The 22,406-nt window shown below is 39.8% G+C and overlaps 2 protein-coding genes across 6 annotated transcripts in view; one reads left to right on the forward strand and one right to left on the reverse strand.

Moving 5' to 3' along the window:
* The window catches only part of emilin1b (elastin microfibril interfacer 1b), a 31,020-nt gene extending 28,519 nt beyond the window's left edge, over positions 1 to 2,501 (forward strand). The window contains exon 8 of the mRNA XM_061218647.1: positions 373 to 2,501. Coding sequence (XP_061074631.1) covers positions 373 to 695 — 323 coding nt within the window. The 3' untranslated portion in view covers positions 696 to 2,501. The remainder of the gene's footprint in view (positions 1 to 372) is intronic.
* Positions 281 to 21,523, reverse strand: khk (ketohexokinase). Of its 5 annotated transcripts, XR_009704790.1 has the most exons (11): positions 21,273 to 21,523; positions 19,775 to 19,891; positions 17,740 to 17,874; positions 17,344 to 17,478; positions 15,097 to 15,169; positions 13,790 to 13,936; positions 12,200 to 12,288; positions 9,874 to 10,031; positions 5,733 to 5,910; positions 3,932 to 3,989; positions 281 to 720 (listed from the first exon to the last, which is right to left on the reverse strand). XR_009704790.1 is itself a non-coding variant. In XM_061219178.1 (9 exons), exons 1-9 carry the CDS (start codon positions 21,362 to 21,364, stop codon positions 5,813 to 5,815), a joined length of 1,044 nt encoding a protein of 347 aa, XP_061075162.1. In that variant the 5' UTR covers positions 21,365 to 21,523; the 3' UTR covers positions 4,702 to 5,812. The 5 variants fall into 5 exon arrangements, 3 of the variants coding, with proteins under 3 accessions (XP_061075162.1, XP_061075423.1, XP_061075334.1); XR_009704785.1 differs by lacking the exon at positions 3,932 to 3,989; XM_061219178.1 differs by lacking the exons at positions 281 to 720; positions 3,932 to 3,989 and having other exon boundaries at positions 4,702 to 5,910.
* Positions 21,524 to 22,406: the final 883 nt, after the last annotated feature.

Below are 22,406 nucleotides of genomic sequence, written 5' to 3' on the forward strand. Positions count from 1 at the left end.
AATGGCCCTATATGTGAGACAATTTAGTCCAAGACTATGATTAATGTCTGTGAAACCCGAACCTTGGTTTTTTTACCAGTGGACAGCAAATCTCTTGTCATTACTTTCAGAAGGTCAGTCCCATTTCAAAAACAACATAAAGTTGGAACAGCAACAGTTTAAACTAAAGAATATGCCTCAAAATTGTATGAATGATTGGCATTAATACCATGGACGGGTAGGCATTCCTTAGACTATACATAATAATTACACAATAACACAAACATCGATGAAAATATGATTGTCATTTCATGTACTGGTGATTTATTGAAAATTGTTTGGTTTGTCATGGTTGTGTTAATCCATTATCCGTGCATTCCTCTGCTTTGTTAGGGATCTTCACGGCCCCGATGGATGGGCACTACTTCTTCAGTGCCGTCTTGACAGGCCGCAAGAATGAGAAGATCGAGGCAGTTCTGTCCAAGTCCAACTACGGCATGGCACGGGCAGACTCGGCTGGGTACCAGCCCGAGGGCCTGGAGAACAAGCCCGTGGCTGAGACCAAGCCCACACCAGGGTCTCTGGCCATCTTCAACATCATCCTACCACTACAGGTTGGGGACACCATCTGCGTAGACCTGGTCATGGGCAAGCTGGCTCACTCGGTGGAACCACTGACCTTCTTCAGCGGGATGTTGTTGTATGAAGACATCTGAGGTCCAGCCAGAACACGAGGAGAAACTTTTAAATAAATACAAAACAAACATGTTAAGGAGGGAATTTTTTTTTTAATGCAGTGACCTTTTACACTCATAACGAAACAAAAACATCAATAGGAAGACAATGGCACCATTTTTTCTTGGTTTCATTTGTAAACCCAAGTGCCACTGAAAGACCTGATTAATTGCTTGAAGACAGGATATAACAGACGTTATATGGAGCAGAGACTTGCCTGTGATGGTGTACCTTTCCCATCCCAGGGATGAAAGTTTTAACAGATGCTACTGCAGTTTTATTCTACTTTATCTGTGTCTTTGCATTTCACTTCAGACAAGAGTTATGGATAATCATACACGCACCAAACCTGACCTTGATGTGCTGTCAAAATCTTGTGGCTAACTTTTTTCCAATGGAAGGTGGAGTTCTACAGTTTGGAAATGTATTTTTGTGAGGGTGGATTTGAAGTGATTCCAGGCAAGAGATATTTCTGTGCACTTTTAGTCTGTAGTTTTACCTCGTGGTTCCATTGGGAATGGCACTCCACAGCACAGCCACGCTGAAAATGTTTAAAACTATGCAGTTAATGTGCCTTAACTCTGTACACAACAACACAGGACCTGTTGTCCTGAGTGTACGGTCATACTGATTTAGCCTCAGTGATGTAACTTGCATACATTTTATTTAAAGGTTTATACAAAAAACATTTTAGTAGAATAACCAGAAGATACAGTGTAGTTTGGTTATGTTGTGATAGGATCCCAGAAGGTTCGCAATTTCTTGAACTCAAGCCAAAGATTACAAGAAGGGGGCTTATTTTAAACACGGCTTTTTTGCTTCATGAAAAAGGACAAATTGCAGTCATTAATGGGACCACGGGTTTAAATGTTTTTTTATGGCCAAAAATAAATATCAGTCCTAACAGATGACACACATTGGCTTTTCCACTACATTTTCATCTGGTTTTGTAATTACAAGAGGAGTATTTGGAAAATATACTGGCATTTATCCCATTCCTGTGCTAGAATGTCACACGATGAAAAGAGGATGCATCGTGACACCACCAGCCCAAAATTGAGGTCTTCCTCGGGATTAGAGCAATCAGGTCCAGAAAATTTCCTTGCATATCCATTATGTGGTTTTGTGTGTTTTGTCATTTTGAGGTTCACTCTGAGTTAGCATTCCTGTTAGGGAAATTTTGTTGGACTGAATTGCTCTGAGACTTTGTCTGTTAGAAAACTATTGAAATGCGGTTAAAATGTGTACAGTATGCCATTCATTTATGCTACAGTTTAGACTGACGAATGCAAATAAACACCAAAGGATGCTCTATATGCTGAAATAGCAGAACTGCATGAATCAAACACCTGACATTTTACCACATAGAATAAATTAATTAATAAAATACACATGGTAAGGCAAGGAATTGACAAATGAAGATTTTAATCTACTGCCTGCATCCACTACGGATTTCCCCAGCACTTAACATTCTGGTAGCTGTCCGTCTCAAGAGTATTTTACTTAAATATGGTGTTTTACTTAAATATTTGGTTTTATCAGACCATGTCTGAAACGGAGACTGTCTAGTAATTTAAAAGATTCCAAAGCCTAAGAGTTTCACTTTCATTCAAAGTTTTTTTTTCCTACATTAGATGAAGCTTTTAAAAAAAGGTATGATCTCATTCAGCATGCAATCCAAAGTGGCTGTAAATTTTTGTATATTTTTTGTACAACTCCTCACAGGTTATCTTCAATGTGCATTGGCTACACGTGTGATTTAAATAAAGATATTTAATTTTACACAGCTTCTTGTATTAGGTGTGGGCTTTGTTTTAGCCACCTGAGACAGCAGTCACCAACCCTGGACCAGTCCCAGAGGGATACCAGGTCTGCTGGTTTTTGTTTTCACTTTAAAATTAGCAAGTGAGAAACCAGATGAGGTAAGTTAACCCCTGACTTAACGGATTCATGCTAGTGTGGCCACTGGTACCGAACACAACAAAGTTGTTTTTGGCATACATACACGGCCAATGCCAGGAGGAAATGATGTCATTAAATTTCCCACACAAGCACTGATGCCATCAAAGCTCTGGCTGTGCACAATAACCAGCCTTTTTCTCCATGGCTGTGCCTCTACTCTGTACCCAACTGTCACAAGTTATTCTCAAGATTCTCTATATGCAAGGTTACAGGAAATACACAGGCAGCCCTATAAATATAAATAGCCCATTTTTTATTTTCATAATTATAGTGAAATTATATTTTCTGTAAGATATAGAAGGAGATTCTAACCACTAACTGGGGCAATGGGAGACTACATATTGCCCCCTCCCCAAAGTTTTTATTGCATTCGAATTTTGGGTATTGAGGGCTAACCTTCAGGACAACATACAGTGTATCAATGAATTTGAAGTCTAGATTCAATAAACACGTGTCCTTATATGTGACCCAGATTTAAAGTCTTTCAGATTTGTAGGTTTGGAAGCAGCCTCAGACAGCAACTTATGTACAGCTGCCACCTGTCAGGCTGTTTTAGTATCTACATCTACACTGTACATGTTTCACGAAACGTACAGCGTTTCATAATTAATTCTGGGTTCATATTACACTTACAACACATGGATAATACTGGGGTTGTATTACATTTACAAAACATCAGGATTTCATTATAGATTTGCTGAGACATTTTTAGCTAAAGAATAATTTGCATAATTGGCAAAAAAACCAACCCTGGTATGCTATGCAACTGGCTGTACTGTCTGTTTGCTGTTTATAATATGCACATGTATTTTAGAATACTTTAAAGTAGTGTAAAAGAAAACCTTCAAATAAGATAAATAACCTAGAATCCAAATGTCCACTGGGACAGACAAACATGAAAAACATGAAAATGGAATTAAAGCAGAAGAATATGTTTGCATGATACATCAGAATCAGTGTCTGCATTGTGTCTGTTGTCGATGATGTTGATGCGGCCACATACTGAAAAGTTGAAACTACGGGCAGAAAGTCGCAAGCCAAGAAAAATCTTTCAGAAGGCCTGCCTACAGTCTAAATGGGAAAACCAACATTTCTGGACACACTTCAATAGCAAAGCTGGGGTTTAATTTATGAAGTCCCTGGTCTTCTCTGTTTCACACAGCAGTGACCTGTCATCCACAGTCTCCAGTGTCTAGACGACACATCGGGAATTTCACTGCCCACCCTTAGATCAGTCTCGCAGCAGGGAACTTACACTGACATGTTTTCCACAATGTTTTTTCCCCAGTGGCCATGGGTTCGACTTTCCTTATCTGTTAAGAAAGCGCAGATATACACCATAAAGCATGGAGTCCATGTGAACAAGTAAATAACTGTCAAAAGGACAGATTGCCAAGAGTTACAGCGGCCGAGTTGGAAAGCCCTAAAGTGATTCTATATGACAACTGAGATTGCAAAATACAGGGCTTCTGCTCAACCTTCTTCAACCTTTCCCTTGTCTAAACACGAGAATCTGCTGAAAGACAAAATGGCAGATTATAGAATGTAAGAATGTGAAAAAATGTCTAGTGATTTAATAGAACGGCTGAACCCACTAATTTAAAAGTTATTGCTACATTTCATTTCAAAATTTGGAATTGACACTACTGTGCTGCCTCTGTACACCTAACTACTTTGCACAACACAGGAAACACAGTACTACAGTATGGCTAGCACTGACTGAACAAAAGGTCTCTGAGTACAAGTGGTCTCTGACTATCATGCTATGTGCAGTCAGAAAGAATGTGGTATATTTTACAGCACTAGTGCATGGCTGGTCAGAAAGATTTAAAGGACCATGTTTAGCCCTTGGCTATAGTTTTAGGTTGATTTACAGTACAGAAACATACACTGTATGTAAAATCGCCGTTTTGTGTTTTTAACTCGAGGTAACGGTTTTAATGCTGCACTCAGTGCACTGTAAAGTAACAGAACACTAGTATGTGATATCAGTATGTGTCACGATGTGAGATTTAGAAAATACAATTAACAAGCAAAATAGTGCTAATTTATTAAATTATAATACTGTTGATTAATAACATTATTTCAAAAACATATTTGTGCAACACAAGAGCAGGGAATGGTTTTTTTTTTCTTTGCAGTTAAATGCAGTGTGAAGTTCATCAGTTTAAATCTGTATTCTGGATTACATTTAAAATTCATAATCAGACATTTGTGTGGTTTTTCCATTCTGTGTACAGTTCAGCTCAGTGGGTGGGGGGCAGTGGTAAAGGGACTGGACAGCTGGATCTGGCGAGGACAGGGCGGGAAAGTGGCAAATATCCTGTTTATCTCTCTCCATTTCAGCCGCAGAGTATTATCAACACATCTGTGTAGGCCCGAGATAGCTGGTTTGCCCGTAAACAAGCTGAATGGAGTGTGCCTGACCGCAGTTTCTGAAGGCCAATAAATCATCAGCTACCGCGCAAACCAACTCCAGCGCACAGTAGTGGAAATGAACTAAAACCAGACGGGCATGTCGATGAACACCTAATGCAGCTTGGGGAGAAATGACCCTGCCACAAATTCAGGGAGTAGAACTTCCCTTTTTGAAAAGAACTAAGAAATTCAAACAGAAACCGACCTTGTGTCTATTGGAAAAATGAGCACTCCTCTGAGTGCCTTCTCTGGGATTGTTAGCTATTCGGAATTTTACCCCACTTCATCTTCATCATCTTATCAGAATTGATAAACTCAGATTACACTATACGATAAAGTCAAACCAGGAGGATTAGTGGTAACCCAGGCTACAATAATATCTAGTATTAAAAATTTACTACAAATCAATTAAACAGAGTCTGTGAAAGGACAATTTAAGGTGAACAAGACATTTTTATAACACTTTTATAGATGGAGTTTAGATTGGAAAGCAGAACATGTACTGATTTCAAGTGAAATCTTTTAGTGTTTTGTTTCATTTCACAGTTGGAAAGCAATGGGATGATTTCAGTCAAGTTAGTTCATTTTTTTCTTGAAACAGCAAATTCATTCTCATGTAAGTTGTCTGCCACTAATACCGTGTGGGTTGCTAACAAATGCTAGCAATTGCTCTCTCAGACGAGGTCGTCCCCAGGTTGACTGCAATTCCCATTCTTCTTTATGGTTTCTGTGGCACAATGTCATCATATCCATGGACACCGCACTTCCTCCCAGCGACCTGGCAGCCGAACGACAGTGCCTCCTGAAGGCTTTTCCCTATTTTGACCGGAAAGGTGAGAGAGTTTCAGTCATCGAGCATAGCAGTGTCTCGTCAGGCACTAGCCGCTTCCACTGGTCAATCAGACAACAGCAAGTACAACTAATGAGCTGTGCATTAAGGTATTCCTCTGACTCATGTTCATGTGAACCCGACTTGTAAACAACGGTCTGATAAGAAGTGGCGGCTGACATCACAGGCTCAGGAGAAGACGTTGCATACCTATTTTTGAAATCATAGTGTTGTTTATGTTGCCTCTGTGTGTTTCATGTTTACATAAGTCTATTTGACATGCATACTGTATATTGTGTACAGCAGCTTGGTACAACTATTGTTGTTTTAAACGTGCTTTATAAATAAAATGTAATTACTGACTGCACTCTCTCAAATCAATAGCAGGGGTTAGAGCAATGAGCCTTTATTTATGGAAATTAATGTCTTCTTTTTTTTTTTTTTCTTCTTTCTTCTAGTGATTGTTTGTGGGTGTGGATTGAAGAACCAGTGATTTCATAACGAGTTCCACCTGGCCAGTTAATGTTATGAAAGTCATGGTTGCTTTCAGTGTGAGAATCTCGATAAGTAACCTCAATGTACTTTCTGGATAAAAAAAAATAAAAATTATTTTTTCCCGCAAACCGCTCCCTTCTGTCTTTTGATTAATGGACGAGGTATCGGTCAGCGACATCAGGGGCGTAGATTGTGTTCAGGCCCCTGAGAGCGGGTACTTCCTCCACCAGTTTGTATTCCTTCAGGCGGTCACTGTCATGGAAACATAGCCGATGAAATCACAGCTATATGCTCACTCCAGAACTCCAGAGACTTTAACTCTGGAATTATTTACAGGGTGTGGATTTTCTCTATGATTACAACAACCATCAAACATTTACTGTACGAGCGAAGTAACCAAAACAAATAAGATAATCTTTGTGCTCGTCTCCAATCTGACATTGTATTCAGAAATTCCTGAACTCAACTTCATACTTTGATAATATAAGCAGTTCCTAAATTGTGCTCATAATTTACAGTATACAGGGCCCTCCATAATTCTTGGGACAAAGACCCAATTATTTCTTGATTTGCATCTGATTTGTCACAATTTTAGATTTGGAATCACCCGCGGAAAGTGCACATTCTCAGATTTTATTAAAGGGTATTTTTTAAACATTTTGCTTTCACCATGTACAAATTACAGTGGTTTTTATACATAGTCCCCCCCATGTCAGGGCACCATAATGTTTGGGGCACATGGTTTGACAGGTGTTTGTAATTGCTCATGTGTGTTCAATTGCCTCCATAATGCAAGTATCAGAGAGCTCCCAGCTCTTACCTAGTCATTTCTCTAGTCTTTCGATCACCTTTGGAAAATATTATTGTGGTTTATCAACATGGGGTTGAGCCAATGAAAATCAAAGAAGCCATTATGAGACTGAGAAACCAAAACAAAATGGTTAGAGACATCAGCCAAACCTGGATGCCAAGATGCAAACCACTGGTTAGCCGCAAAAACAGGATAGCCAGGTTACAGTTTGCCAAGAAGTACTTAAAAGAGCAAGCACAGTTCTGGAAAATGTATTGTGGACAGATGAGAAGAAGATTAACTTATATCAGAGTAATGGCAAGAGCCAAGCATGCTGGAGAGAAGATCCACAGCATACAGTACCACCTCATCTGAGAAACACGGTGATGGGGGTGTTATGGCCTGGGCATGAATGGCTGCCAAAGGTACTGGCTCACTTATCTTCATTGATGATATAACTGCTGATGATAGTGGCTGAATAATTCTGAAGTGTATAGACACATCCTATCTGCTCAAGTACAAGCAAATTCCTCAAAACTCATTGGCCAGTGGTTCATTCTACAGCAATGATCCCAAACGTACTGCTAAAGCAACAAAGGAGTCAAAGCTAAAAAATGGTCAATTCCTGAGTGGCCAAGTCAATCACCCAATCTGAACCCAATTGAGCTTGCCTTTCATATGCTGAAGAGAACACTTGAGGGGGCTAGCCCCCTAAACAAGCATGAGCTAAAGATGCAATACAGGCCTGGCAGAGCATCTCCAGGGAACACACCAGCAAATGGTGATGTCCATGAATTGCAGACTTCAACAGTCATTGCATGCAAAGGATATGCAACAAAATACTAAACATTACTACTTTCATTGACATAACATTGCTGTGTCTCAAGCATTATGGTGCCCTGAAATGGGGGGACTATGTATAAACACTGCAATTGTAATTTGTACATGGTGAAACCAAAATAAATCAAAATACCCTTCATTAAAATCTGACAATGTGCACATTAAGCACATGTGATTTTTAAAATGACAAATCTTAAATTGTGGAATACAGAGACAATTAAATAAAAAAATAGGTATTTGTCCCAAACATAATAATAATGTACCCATCAATAATAAATAACGAATAACCTTAAAAGCACATTCATGTGAACACACTTATAGCCTCTTATGGAGGCTTCTAGTAGTTTATCTCACTATTCATTCATTTGGACATATGTAAGGTGTAAGGAAATCTGCCAGTACACAGTAATGGTCTGTTCACAACATCTTTCAACAGATGGAAGCTCAGCCGTGACCCCCTGAGTATGAATAGCTGGTGTAACAAGTTTATTCTCATGTCTGTCGTGATGTCATATTTCAGTTCTGTCAAGCAATTTTCTCAGCTGACTGAAGGCCAAAATAAAAGTGTGCATCCATAAGGAATTGTCCACACGCCTGACCTGGCCCTACCATAGAGGTGTCAAGTCGAGATTTATAAATCAACTTTTTGGCAACGACAATTCGGGATTTTGGTGTATGTATAATTTATGATCCCATCAGTCCACTGGATCACTTTATATACAAGGTCCCTGGATACAATACATTGCTTTCAGGCATTGTTGTATTCTAATCTGTACTCTGTGTATAAGTACAGCCACATACTTATTGATTTAAGTGCAGCAACTGTAATTTACTGAAAATAATACCTTACATCCTTACATCCTGATATGCACCTTGAAAATTAATAAGGTGCATATTAGGATGTAATAAATATTGGAAATAAACAAATAAATGAACAGTGTGCCAATGTATAGTGTTTACATACATTATATTGTAGCAATAATATTATTTTACAGAAAACTTTCAGTTGAAATTTGAATTATAACGCAAGCAAAAGCAGCTGGTGAATTTTTAGACTCACAGATCGAGACTATCTAAGGACCATACACTCAGAGAGTACTTCATTAGGTATTTATTAGACTTATTTTTTCAGAGATGCTCTTCTGCATACCACTGTTGCAATGTGTGGTTATTTGCGTTACTGTCACCTTCCTGTCAGCTTCAACCAGTCTGCCCTTCTCCACTGACCTCTCTCATTAACAAGACATTTTTGCCTGCAGAACTGCTGCTCACTGGAAGTTTTTCGTTTTTTGCACCACTCCAAATCTAGAGACTGTTGTGTGTGAAAATCCCAGGATATCAGCAGTTTCTGTGATATTCAGACCACCCTGTCTGGCACCAACAATCATTCCACGATCAAAGATCACATTTCGTCCCAATTCCAGTATAAAAAACAGTTGAACCTCTTGACCATGACTGCATGCCTATATGCATTTACTTTCTGCCACATGATTGGCTGATTAAATATTAGCATTTTGCAAACTGGTGTACAGGTCTACCTAATAAAGTGCTCAGTGAGTGTGTAAGAATTGAAATTTTGGGCAAAAATGTCATTAATAATTTGCTTATGGAGCCCTAAAGACATGTGTGATGTTTTACACATAAATACTGTTTAAATGTATGAAGAAATGCTACATTTGCATAAAAGGTCATATCTGCTTGGAGCCCATTCACTTTGGAATCTTTGTAGCTCAATACCTCAAAACCACTCACAGATAGAACTTTCCACGGTCACAAACAGCACCCCAGTCTGGTGAATGGATGTACTGTATGGCGGCCTACTCACCGTGGGAGAGGGAGAAGATGACTGATGCATTGAAGGTGTCGCCTGCCCCAAGCGTGTCCACGAGGGCCTCTGGAGGGAAGGCATCTGAATGGATGACCACTCCATCAGGACCCATGGCATCTGCTCCTTTCTCCGCCCAAGCGCATATTAGCACTGCCCTGCAGGGAAGAAATAAGAAGGGACTTGATTGATCCAGAGATACTTTCATGCAAGATAAGTCAGGTGCAAGCATTAGCCCTAGCGCTCACAGAAATTAACAGTAGCAACAGTTAGCAAATGTTTCATGCGGCACTGTGGATTATGGGTAATTTCGCTTCAAAGGAAGGAATGGAAGTCAATTGCCAATGATTGTTTACATGAAAATAACTTGTCTGCCTCAATGTACAATTAATAAGGCATGACAATAAATATTTGTCCAGGTAAAAAAGAATTTCACCACTTTCACCACTGAAATATTTTACAACAGAAGACCACTACATACAGTATCTCATTTTATCGGAGTTAGGACCTGAGTGACAAGGTTCAAGGTTAAAAACGGTAGGCTCAATTACAGTTTCCACACCACAATTAATTCGGTATGCAGTCAGGGTTTAAATGGAGCACAGTGCTGCCCAAAAAAAAAAACATTATTCCAACAGGCAGTCACTGAAATAGAGGAACTGACTGCCACCATAGAAACCTTAAATAATAAGCCTACAATGTCCTAATTCATTAAGTTAATATCCTGTTATTCCTTCACAGAGCACCTTGTATACCTCAACATCAGAAGGGTTGCCCTGGTTCTTTGTGTTTGAAAAACGAAGCTTTCCAAATCTGTGTGGAACTACTGACACCTAATGGCCATTGGCAGCCATATTCAACAACAAGGTGCTTACTTGCTGTGCTTTTAGTCATGTCCACCATTATGCAACTATTTAACAAATACAAACCAGTTACGTTTAGCTATCTGCCATTAATAATTAAAATTATGAACACATTTCTAAAACAGTAAGACATTTGGCACTCAACAATACAGAAATAAAGATAACAAATGTAGCCCATTATTTTTGTGCATTACTTGGTTTGAAGGACATTTATATACTATTATATTTTATATATAATAATAGTTTCACTGCTATGCATTGCTGACAAAGGTAAAGCAGCAGTTGGTCATTATAATGGGCACTATAATGTACAGGGGGATCCAAAAGTCTGAACTATTTTCTCATTTAATACAAACTTCCTCATTACAAATTATATTATCAGCATAACAATCTGAGTGAAAGTTGAAAAATGTACATGCATTTCGTAATTTCTTAGTATTTGGTATGTGCCCCTGTTGCCTTAATGGCAATGTGCACTCAAGCTGGCATGGACTCCACAAATCTGTGAAAAACCTGATGATCCATGTTGTTCCAGCATTATTTGACAATGTTCCAAAGAGCATCTTGTGATGTTACTGAATTCTTGGCTTTTCTCAGTCTTCAAGTGCCCCCATAAATAATCCATGGGGTTAAGGTCAGGTGGTTGTGGATTGTCCAGCATTTCTTTGGCCTTCAAGTAGTTCTTGCAAAGCCTTGAAGTAACTTAAATTTACATTTTTAAACTTTCTGTTCATTTTCATGAAAAAACAAAACCAGATTTTCAATGTGGTTGCAGACTTTTGGACCCCACTGTATACGAGTTATTGAATCTCTATGTGGTCACAGTTTGGAAAACTGATTTCAGGGAGACGGACACACCGTTTTATAGAGACGGTAATGTTGGGGAGGAGGGCTATAACCCCCAGGCAGATTTCTGACCTCTCGCGTTTCAGGGAGCTGATGCAGGGAGAGGTTTGGATTGGCCCTGTCTGGCCCCTTTGTGTATCACATGAGAGCAACAGAAGCTTCTCAACCATTCTAGATTACATTATATTACATTACATTAATGCCATTTGGCAGACACTCTTATTCAGAGCGACGTACAGTTGATTAGACTAATCAGAAGACAATTCTCCCCAGGGGCAACGCAGGGTTAAGGGCCTTGCTCAGGGGCCAAACGGCTGTGCGGATCTTATACCGGGGATCGAACCACCGACCTTGCGGGTCCCAGTCATGTAGCTTAACCAGTACGCTACAGGCCACCCAGATTTCCGTTTTTGGTAAGAGCATCTAGCATCATTTGGGACAGGTAGTGTACAGATTACAGGTACCTGTATTGTCACATGATCAAAGTGACAGATGCAGTGCTATAATGTTTTGGATGTTTGATACTCAACAGTCTACAGAGAAAGACAGGGCAATCAGGGTAATCCCACAATTGCATCTTGCTCTGTTTCTTTGATAGATTTGCTAGACCTTCTTACCCCTTCTTCACTCTGCTATAGAGACCCCGGAGTGCATCTGTTGCGGTCTGGAAGCCAAAGTGTCTCGCCACATCCTTACAGACAAACACCTGCACAAAACAAACCAGGTATAGGAGCAGGCAAAACAGACCTAGCATCCTCCAAGCTAGCATCCTCCACCTAATGGAAAAATCACTAAAATCTGCAGCCTAAAAGATAAGAATGAGCACTGACAGGGAAACAGAATGCATTTGAATTTGTATGCCTTACAGTACATCTAATTCAGCTTGTAAACTGTGGTGGAGTGAAACAGTTAAACAAAAATGCTAGCCAACATTAGTTTTGTTTCATACAGAAAGCCCACACATGTCAGGGGAAGTACTGTTGTGTGGTACAACAGCAAACCTAACAATTTTCCCTTTCATACTGCCATTCAATTGTTTCAGCCATTATGTCATTAGAGAGGCCCCATAGACATCAATTATATCTGCTGCATTTTACCACTTTAAGATCTCCACCACAACCCCCACACAATAGCCATTATGTGTCTTGTGCCTATGCATTGCTATTTCTAAAACTTGAAACAACACTGCAGGCTATCCTCTAGCGTGGCTATTATTGTACAGGGTAAGACTAGGTGCTGTGTTCCAGTTCCTTGCTATTCGCGAACCACATACTGTATGCTCACTACCTGTATAGGTGACCTGCCTGACTGCATTTCAGGTAAAATAATTTGGCTCCAAAATGTATTCATAGACATTATTTACATTTCTGGAGGGAACATTTCTGTTTGGCTGACTATTGGTAGTTCTCCAATTGACATTGCCTTTTTTCGTCTTTTTTTCTTTCATTATGCCTGACGAGGAGGAAACTTCACAGGCCGTGTGAAATGCTTCTGTAGAAAAAACATCATCACTGATATCTATTCGGTGTTCATAAGACGGCCTGCCAGCAGCAAGGTCGTACAGCTCCCATGTGAAAATACGATGTGTTTTTCTAATCTACCGAATCAGCTATCATTAAAAGGGGAAAAAAAGACAAAGAGAAAAGCAATACACCACAGGCTGACTATGATCACATGGTGTTATTGGCTGACTCTAGCCTACACTGCAGCTGTAGAATAGCCCCCTCCTACCTACAGGACATAATTCAGCACTATACTCCAGCTCAACAACTCTGCTCCGCTGCAGCAGGGTGACTTGCACTTTCTGCCCTCCGTGTGATTGATTCTCAAACCTAGCTCCTCAGTGTTGGAGCGGTACTTCTCTTCAGACTCTACCATGACAAACAATAACACAACAAATTATCTGCAGGGTCTCCCACAATCAAGTAGCACTTTAATTCTTGATCATGATGTTATAATTCTTTATCGTATCTCTTGTAATCATGTCTCACTTCTATCTTAAGCTCACTTCTATCATTTAAGCTTCAGCTTTTAGCTTTATTGACTTTTCTTCAGTACAACTGTGTGTTAAGTAATAATCACTTCAAGTATGTATTGATATATACGTTTAAGTGGGTAAGACTCACACAAGTCCACAATAAATAAAGAAAGAAAAAAGATCACAGGAAAGAAATAGAAAGAGAAAAGACAGACACAGCAGTTCGCACCACATCTCCATAAGGAAACAGCTGGTACAATGGCTCCCTGGTCTTCTCGATCTCCACGGAGATGGTGATCCTCTTGCCCTCTGGCAGAGTGCTGTTGTAATGCTGCACCTGCTGGATCATTTTCACCTGCTCTTCTGCATTCCGGCCCTGCCGTTCAACCGATGAGGCAACAAAAGATTCAGCCAAGGACAATTACCAAAGATTTATAAACATGGTTTTTGTATCTGAAATTTTCAATGTGTAAAGTCCCTGCAGATAATTCCAGCAAACACTAGCTAGGATTCTAAGGTTGTTTAAGACGGTTTAATGCACAGCCTACTATCTTGGAATGGTTTTCGACACTTCTATCTAGTCATAGCTGGTCTCTAGCTGGACAAGAGCTGGTCAACGCTGGTTAAGTATATAGGCCAGTCAGCTGGTGAACAGCTGGTTCACGAGCTAAAAATTCACAGCTTAAACCAACGTGATCATATTAGGCCCAATTTTAAGTGGGGACAGGAGGTATGTTAAATTAATATTGACAAGGAATTAATATTGACAATATTGAAAATTAATATTCCCAGTCACAATGGTGGTGGATTGACCTTCCTGAACAGCTTCTTTGACCAAGAGTCTTGGACCACCTTCAAGCGCAGACTGAAAACTCACCTTTTCAGGCTGCACCTTCCCCTCCCTATCACACTGAAATAATTAGCCATGTATGCTATGTGTATGCTATATGTAATAATCACACTTTTAACTATTTTACTATTCGTGGTGTTCTAGCTGCCAAAACTGTGGTATTACTACTTGGGAAGTTCTCTGATTATTCTACAAGGGTTCAAGTTTTTATCTATGTGATCACTCTAGCACTTGGAACCGTACTTCCCTCTGGGGTTTTCAGCACACTTGGTTGAAACCCCTGATTATGATCTGTACTTTATTGTATGTCGCTCTGGATAAATGACTATAATGTAATGCAATGTAACAAAATATGCTTAAGTTATCCACTTTTCAGAGGAGACCCTGAGACTCACTTCATGGACTCCAAGTTAGGAATTGTGTAATGTTACAGATTTGTGGACTGCTGTCCCATGTTCAGCTCTTTCAACCACAATCCAAACCCCAAACAGTTGTAAATAAAACTCGCTTTATCAGTTCAGGAAACTTTCAAGGTGATCACCAAAATCTCTCAACACCAGAAACAATGAGGCACTTTAAATGTACCTCTGCCAAAAAAAGTGGTTGTCATTTTTTTCCAAGTCCCTGGTTTTGTTTTTCTAAATTTGAGTACTGTGTGGGAAAGTGTGAGGAATCCAGACTCTCACCTCCCAGTGGATCCATTTGTACTGGCTCAGATCCACCCTGGAGAAGTCTTCTGCCGAAACATCCGGCAGGTTTCTGATTGGATGACAAGGGTGGACAAGAAGCAGGAGGAAGTCAACTTTACTCAAAATCAGATGAGACGTAATGGAGGCAATCTTTCTCCAAATTAAGCTGTCCACTAATAACGCGGAACATAATCACTGAGATTTTCCCCCCAGGTTTGTAGATTCAGATTAAATGTAATTACAATTGGAAATTATGATTTTTTCCATTCAAATAACAGCTCAAGGCACTGCATTACCTACTTACATAAATATGGTATATAAAGGTATGCAAGGGTATTTAAGGATATGTAAAGGTATGTGGTTGGTTCCTGGGGGCCTCCGTTTGCATGCTTGCCTCTGTAACTACACCAAATGTACTGTAAGTCCTATTTAATAAGCGTGCAGTTCACATGACTTTTCCAGGTTTGATTCAGAGTAAATACATTTCTGATGTATGTGAATTTTGGTGCCAATTGGAACAAAGGAGAACTACTACCTTAAATGGATAGTTTTCTTGCATTCTGCCATCATAGCAGTTTTATTTGATTGGTGATTCTATTTTGATTATATGATTCTGGCCTAATGGGGCAGGCCAAGTGTCTGTGTTTTTTGTATCTTGGGATAACTGATAAACTGGAAAGTTCACATGGACATCCTCTCATCTATGCAACCATTTTATTCAACATCTGGCTAAATTGGCTTCTTCTGTGCTTAGATCACTGACTCTTCCGGATGGACATAATCAAAGATTTTCACCAACGCAGCTGGTTCTATGCTTTGCAGTTCAGCAGTCATGCTGTTCCTGAACAGTCAATGACTTAGTCCTACACTCCACTAAAATTTGCAGAATAAAGTACACACTACCCATGGCCTACATTCCAAGAATGTTTGATCTAAGACTGCATACGTAAAGGTTAATACTTCTACATTTACTTAGTATTTTTAGTATCAACTAAAAAAACATCTAATGACCATTAATATATAACGCAAGTGAAATTATAAATTGTAATGGGCTGTCATGCTGTATATCAGTTTCATCCAATGTTTAGTTTGCCAGCGAAGCAACACTATAAACAAGACTTACTCATTATCTCAGTAATTGCCCTGCCTCATTCATAATCATCAGTAATCTGTCATGTTTCTTTTGCATCTTGTTTCAAAATCATCACATTCATTGTTAATCATCCTCACATTTTATCATCCAAATTACAGAAGAGAAAGACCTTGGCTCTTTGAATGCATCTTCTGACTATGAACTTTTAATGAAATACAATATATACATTTTCCTAAATTGTGCAACAAAATAACCATGGGCTTTGCATGCTTGCATATGCTAAGCAACAACAGTCACAAAGCATGACTGGATTGTTGTTAAGCATGTACCATTTCAAACACATACTGTCAATGCTTTACCATGCAAAATGTACAATTATGTACACTTTGTGTACACAAGAAAATGTACTTTGGTTACACAACTTAATGGAGAAAACACACAGAACCAAAGGATTTAAAGGGAAGGCCCTGTATATTCTCGTGTTTGTTCATTCACATTGAAATTCTATGCCTACCATTGGAGTAACTGATCTGATGATGAAACATGCAAGAAGGCTGTAGGAAGCATTAATTAATGATGATTTGACATGGTTGTTTAATTCAACGTGAAATTTTCATTATAGCATGAATTAGTGTGATGCCACAGCAGAGACCATTCCAGATATGTCTTCCTGGATTCCATGAGACTATCCTCCAGTACAATGCTTTAGCAAGGGAAATCCACCAGACGAGCTTCCATTCAAGGGTATAGGCTGAGCATTAAATGAATGTCCAGTGAAACTAAGGCAATACTGCTTGACGGACTAATAGTCGGGACTTCTGGCACAAAATGGCTGCTTTTCATGCTCCATAAATCCAGTAACGCAGCCAGAGGGAGACATTGATAAAGTCTAAAATCAACTCTAGAAAGGTGGGGCAGTTTCGCACAACAGGTTAAGTTTATGCATATACCTGTGCTTGGTCTTTCAATGTCTACGACCTACATTAGAGGGCCCAGGCTCTGCTAAGTTGAACGTCTATACTGGCTGACCCAGTCAGCGGCCAAACAATGGCCATTTTATCCCATATCTCTGAGGACAGTCTCTGGAGTGGCAAGGCTTGGCTGGATTGGAGCCTCAAGGCGAATTAGCCCCGCCCACACGCGCGCATTACGTGTCGAAGAGAACGACTGTGCGGGTCCCGCTGGTGGGACACACCACACAGCACGCACACGGGGTCTCGCCCTCCCTCTGCCACGCCACGCCCGAAACATCCACCCCACGACGTGCAAAATCGGCCGTTATGAAGCTGGAGACGGGGGAAAGGGGACAGGAGACACACAGAAAGAAGAAAGAAACGTATATTCTAGTCAGTCTTTTAAAACTGTCCTTTCAACGCTAGCTTTGGTGGGAGGGAAGGATGGAACGTTAGCTTGGGCGCCAACATCACCTGAAAGAGGGAAGAACAACGGTTTTGGTCTGTTTCAGGCCTACACCTGAGGCCCCAACAACCGAAAGCAAAGCCGCAAAAGCCTTACCCCCGGCCCAGTCCAGCCACGCCCGCACAAACCTGTTCATGTGGAGAATGGTGCGGCTGCCCGTCCGCACATTGCTGATCACCACGGAGGCCGGGAACGAGCACTCAGTCCGCTCGGCCAGGAGAGACACGTCGATCTCGTACCTGAGGAAGTCTGCAAGGACGAAACTGTGCACGAAAATTCCCAACAGATGGGGAGAGGCAGGGGAACAGGGAGTGGAGGAGACGGAGACGCAACGAGAGAGGGAAAGGGAGACGGGAGGAGAGACAAAGAGGAAAAACAAAGGAGAGAAAAACAGTGAAAAGAGGGGACAGATAAATAGTCGGGGTGAAAGACAGAAAGGAACACCGGGGATAAAAGAAAATTGATTATCTGCAACGCCCCACGGCTTGATGGTCATGGGAGAGAGTGACGTGAGTCATCTGGATGGGCACGGCTAGAAAGACATGGATGACAGGGTTCCTGTGGTATGGTTCATTTATCAAAGCCACCTGTCTTCACCAGGAACAGCAATCAAGCCCATTCAGACCGAGGGAACCAAAGGACACGCACACATATAAGGAAAGAAATTGTTTTTTTTCTGATTTTGTATTCAAAGGGCTAAGATGAAATATGCACTGTTACAGCACTGATGGTAGTAATCATCACCATTGTGCTCCACTTTATTCACATCTTAATTTGGCTCTTTTCCTAAGACCAGAACACCCATTTCCTTGTGTGACTGTTTCACAACAGGTGCATCGATAATCTTATGTAGCATCTTTCATGATCAACATCAGTCACAAATGCATGACAAAAAATAAACTTTAATTGAAACTTGCTCAACTTTAATGACTTAATGTGGTCTTAGTGGGCGCTGAATCCTTAATAAAATATTGTAATCCAATGAGAAAGACCTGATTGAGAGTGCTGTCTTTTTTATATATTTATGGACGCGTTTTGGCAAACCAAGGCTTCCTCAGCATGCTTGAAAACAAAAGGCCAGCAGACATCTTTAGCACAAGACTCTCTTAACAATTAACAATCAAGGTTGTTATTTACATAATTGATTGCCACAATGGATTAGACCAAGGATGGGCAAGGCGGGCTGTATCAGTTTTCTTCGGACTTCTGCTCATAATTATTTAATTAGCCCACTCATTTAAATGATCTGTAATTCATAGCCACATTCCATGATATAAACAGCAGCTGTTAATGCTATTGTCTTGAAGCATTTTATTGTGGTCATGAATCGGTCATGGTGCATATGACTAATTAGCTGATTGAGCCAGGGTAACTGGTGGCAACAAATCCTGCACACACACACCGGCCCTCCAGGACAGGAGTTGCCCATCCCGGATTTAGACAAACAATAACATGAATCTGCATTTGGCCACTGAGGACACAATCAAGCAATCAACCAGCAGGAATGCAAGGGGCCTGTGCTTATTGTAAACCAAAAAGACCTGATAGAGAGTGCTGTCCTTCTCATTGGATGAAAAGATGAACTGTGACAACAGCTTAACATGTCATACTACTAAAATGTTTAACTTACAGGCAATGAATACGTATATAATGAATACATTTAAATATATAAAACAAATATGTAAAATAATAATTGTCAAAAAGAAATGTCAGGTTTGTTCAAAAGATTCTCAAATTTGAAAATCCCCTCAATACATTTTGTTTTTTTACCCATTTTTCCCCTCCAATTTAGATTTCCCAGTTATATTTATCCGTGCATATACTGTATGCCACATCCATTATCAATTCACGACAACGTACACAAGCACGCACTCTCTTCTGAAGCACAAGATGTCAGCCGCTGCTTCTTTTTCCTCCGGATTTTGCAGGTCTGCTTCACACAGACACGAGCCAGAGAAAATGTGCAGCAGACAGTTTCAGCCCCCTCACATTTGTTTTTTTAAACCAAGAAGCCTGCCAATTTAGCCTTTAGTTTTGGCAAGAGCCCCACTGAGACTCCTTTGTGGACCTTGACCTCCCTAAGACAGCCAATTTAACTACTGAGTCCGTTTATGTTTTGTCATTTGTTACAGATTAAGCAATGGAATCTTTGACTGTACCTACTCTGCTACGGGACCAGGAGCGAGAGATCCCATGAAGGCACACGGAGCTCCAAGAATGGAGAGGACAGTGCACGAGTTTGATGCATTTCCACCTCTCTGCCAACGCTGAGACAAACACCTGTACAGACATGCAAACACACCAGTCGTGTACTAGCACTTAGTATACATCACACACATTTTACAAACAGCTGTAAACGTGCATGAGTAAATATATATTATGCTGTTGTAAATATATATTATGCCTTTGTGATATTCTAAGTAGCTAAACTAGCTAAATTATTAAGACTTTTGGTAACATTGGGTTTGTGGACATACAGTTAAAGGGTGGAAATAAATGACATTGTGAATTAATATGCATAAAGGCAAATAATAACTGTATAACTTTTTTTAAAACAATTGCCAACCCGCAACTCAAGAATTGCCAAACTTCTGTGTAACTACAGCAGGCTACGGTCAGTAACTTTAGAGATTTATCAATAATACAACATCCTCTGCTCAACTGGTGTCATTCTGGGACCGTTTTAAAACTGATGCCAAATTAGTTTTTAAAGGGAATTGATGTGGGCTTTCCATATTCTAATGGACTGCTGAGCCAACTGGTAATGCAATTTTTTCGTCATGATACTGTTGGATGTAGCCTACTGGATTGGATATTGTCTGTGCATTAGCTTTGAAGTGTTTTGAAAAGAGCGAAATTCAAGGTGGCAACAGGGGAGTTCACAATTTAGGCAGACTTGATAGGAAGGCAAAAATGTCTGGTTGTAGCCAGTGTCATGATGGGAAAAAAAAAACCAAAACAAAAAAAACCCACGTTTTTATGCACGAGACGGTTTATATTTGACAGGTGCGGAAAATGTACCGTCACTGCCAGAACAATGCAAGTGAGTTAAATTAAGCAGACAACTCAATAACGGCTACCTTCTTCTACATTAATGTTTTTGCAAGTGCTTATGGCACAATAAATAAATGTTATGTTATTTACACAATTCAATTTAATGATAATGTGAATGCGCGATTTTAAAATGGATAGGTTATTATGTGCTGGACTGAGCCCTGGGTCTTTGCAATGTCTAGACACATCCCTGACAAGCATCTTTTCAACTGTGTTGTAAGACTATTGCTTATTATGCTGCTGCATTATTCTTAGTATTGAAGTATTTTTTTTATTTGCCAATTCATTAGCTCAAATAGAAATAAACTAACAAAAGTGTCTGCTTGACAAGTAAAAGTCAAATAATTCGATAGCATTCAGTGAAGTGATTTTTCTTCAGCGTAAAATGAATGACCGGGCTTCAGAACAACTATATAGCTAGCTATAATAGCATATGCTGTTATCTAATGCTGCTGCATTCATTTAGAGCTCTCGTCGAACTGCTTCGACTACAAAATGTGCCGTATTTAGACTATCACTGGTCGGGCTGTTGCATTAACGTTACTACCCTACAGTTTTTCATCTTTCCAAATTATAATTAAGCAAACTATTAAGCCACCTCACTAACCTGCTGTCAGTGTCTTCTTCCGGGTACTTGTCCACAACATTGATAATGTCCAAACACACTAATCCGATGCACAAAATCTTTTTGTCCCCCATGCTACCTTCGTATAACGGGTGTTGTCTGGACTTTGAACGACAAAGTTGCCTGTGTCATGCTGTGTGGTCTTTGGACTACAAACGATGGTCGATGCGTTTTCACGTGTTTTAAACATCAGCGTCCGAGTCCGTCTCTGGAGTTGACATTCAACATGGCTGCGCAACGAATGTATTCCGGAGTATTCCGGAAGATTCCGAAGTTATGAACCATGGATTTGCGCAATGCCGGTTGCCAACGTGCAATAATGAAAACAAGGAACATGATTTTTTTTTTTTTTTTAATGAAGCCTCAAATAACTATATTAATGTGATCATATCCGTTATTATAAACGTTAGAGATGCGCGTCGTCGTGTATTTGCAACAGACATGTTGTCTAAATTAATTGTATAAACGTTGTTTTTATTCATTTATATGATATCTTTATAATAAATGATATGCATCACAGCATTTGGGCTGAACTTGAATACAGATGCAAATTATCACTCTGTCTTGTGTCAAGACTGCCACCTGGAACATCTGCGCTGTTGCTAAGGGGACGGAATATCCATAACAACATTTTTCCGATGAATTTGCATTTATCAAATCATCCCATCTCTGACATAGCTAACGGTTGATTCTTCACTGGTTTCTTCGGTCCACAAAAATAATTGCGAATGCAATTAATCTCAGACAAGTGACCGGGTAAGTGCTATTGGAATTAAATAGCTACATAAGCTACATGAACATTCTTTTTCATTTCACTGGGCTAGCTGGTTTGCTTTTGCTTACTTTTTTCAAAGTAGCCAAAGTAACTTACACAAGGATTTTTCCTGTTTTAGCATATTCTTTTTAACTATTTTTTTTAAATATTTTTTTTTTTACTTAAAACCTGCAACCTTTCGGCTGAGACATTAAATTTGGGTTATAGTTAATATATATGCTGGTGATTACAAATGATAATATTACAAAAAATATATATACATATGACATATATATGACAATGATTATAATCATATGGCATCATATGAAACGGAAAGATAAGTAATGATGGTAATGGACCTG

This window comes from Conger conger, chromosome 1, assembly GCF_963514075.1.
Source record: "Conger conger chromosome 1, fConCon1.1, whole genome shotgun sequence".
Lineage (NCBI taxonomy): Eukaryota > Metazoa > Chordata > Actinopteri > Anguilliformes > Congridae > Conger > Conger conger.

What these genes read in the sequence shown, in the direction of transcription:
- khk (XM_061219178.1), bottom strand. Translation starts at nt 21,364, where the DNA reads ATGGGGGACAAAAAGATTTTGTGCATCGGATTAGTGTGTTTGGACATT. An exon ending in GCTCCTGGTCCCGTAGCAGA is followed by an intron (nt 17,875 to 19,774) that starts GTAGGTACAGTC and finishes TTTCGTGCACAG; the next exon opens with TTTCGTCCTTGCAGACTTCC. An exon ending in ACCATTCTCCACATGAACAG is followed by an intron (nt 17,479 to 17,739) that starts GTTTGTGCGGGC and finishes CCCCGTCTCCAG; the next exon opens with CTTCATAACGGCCGATTTTG.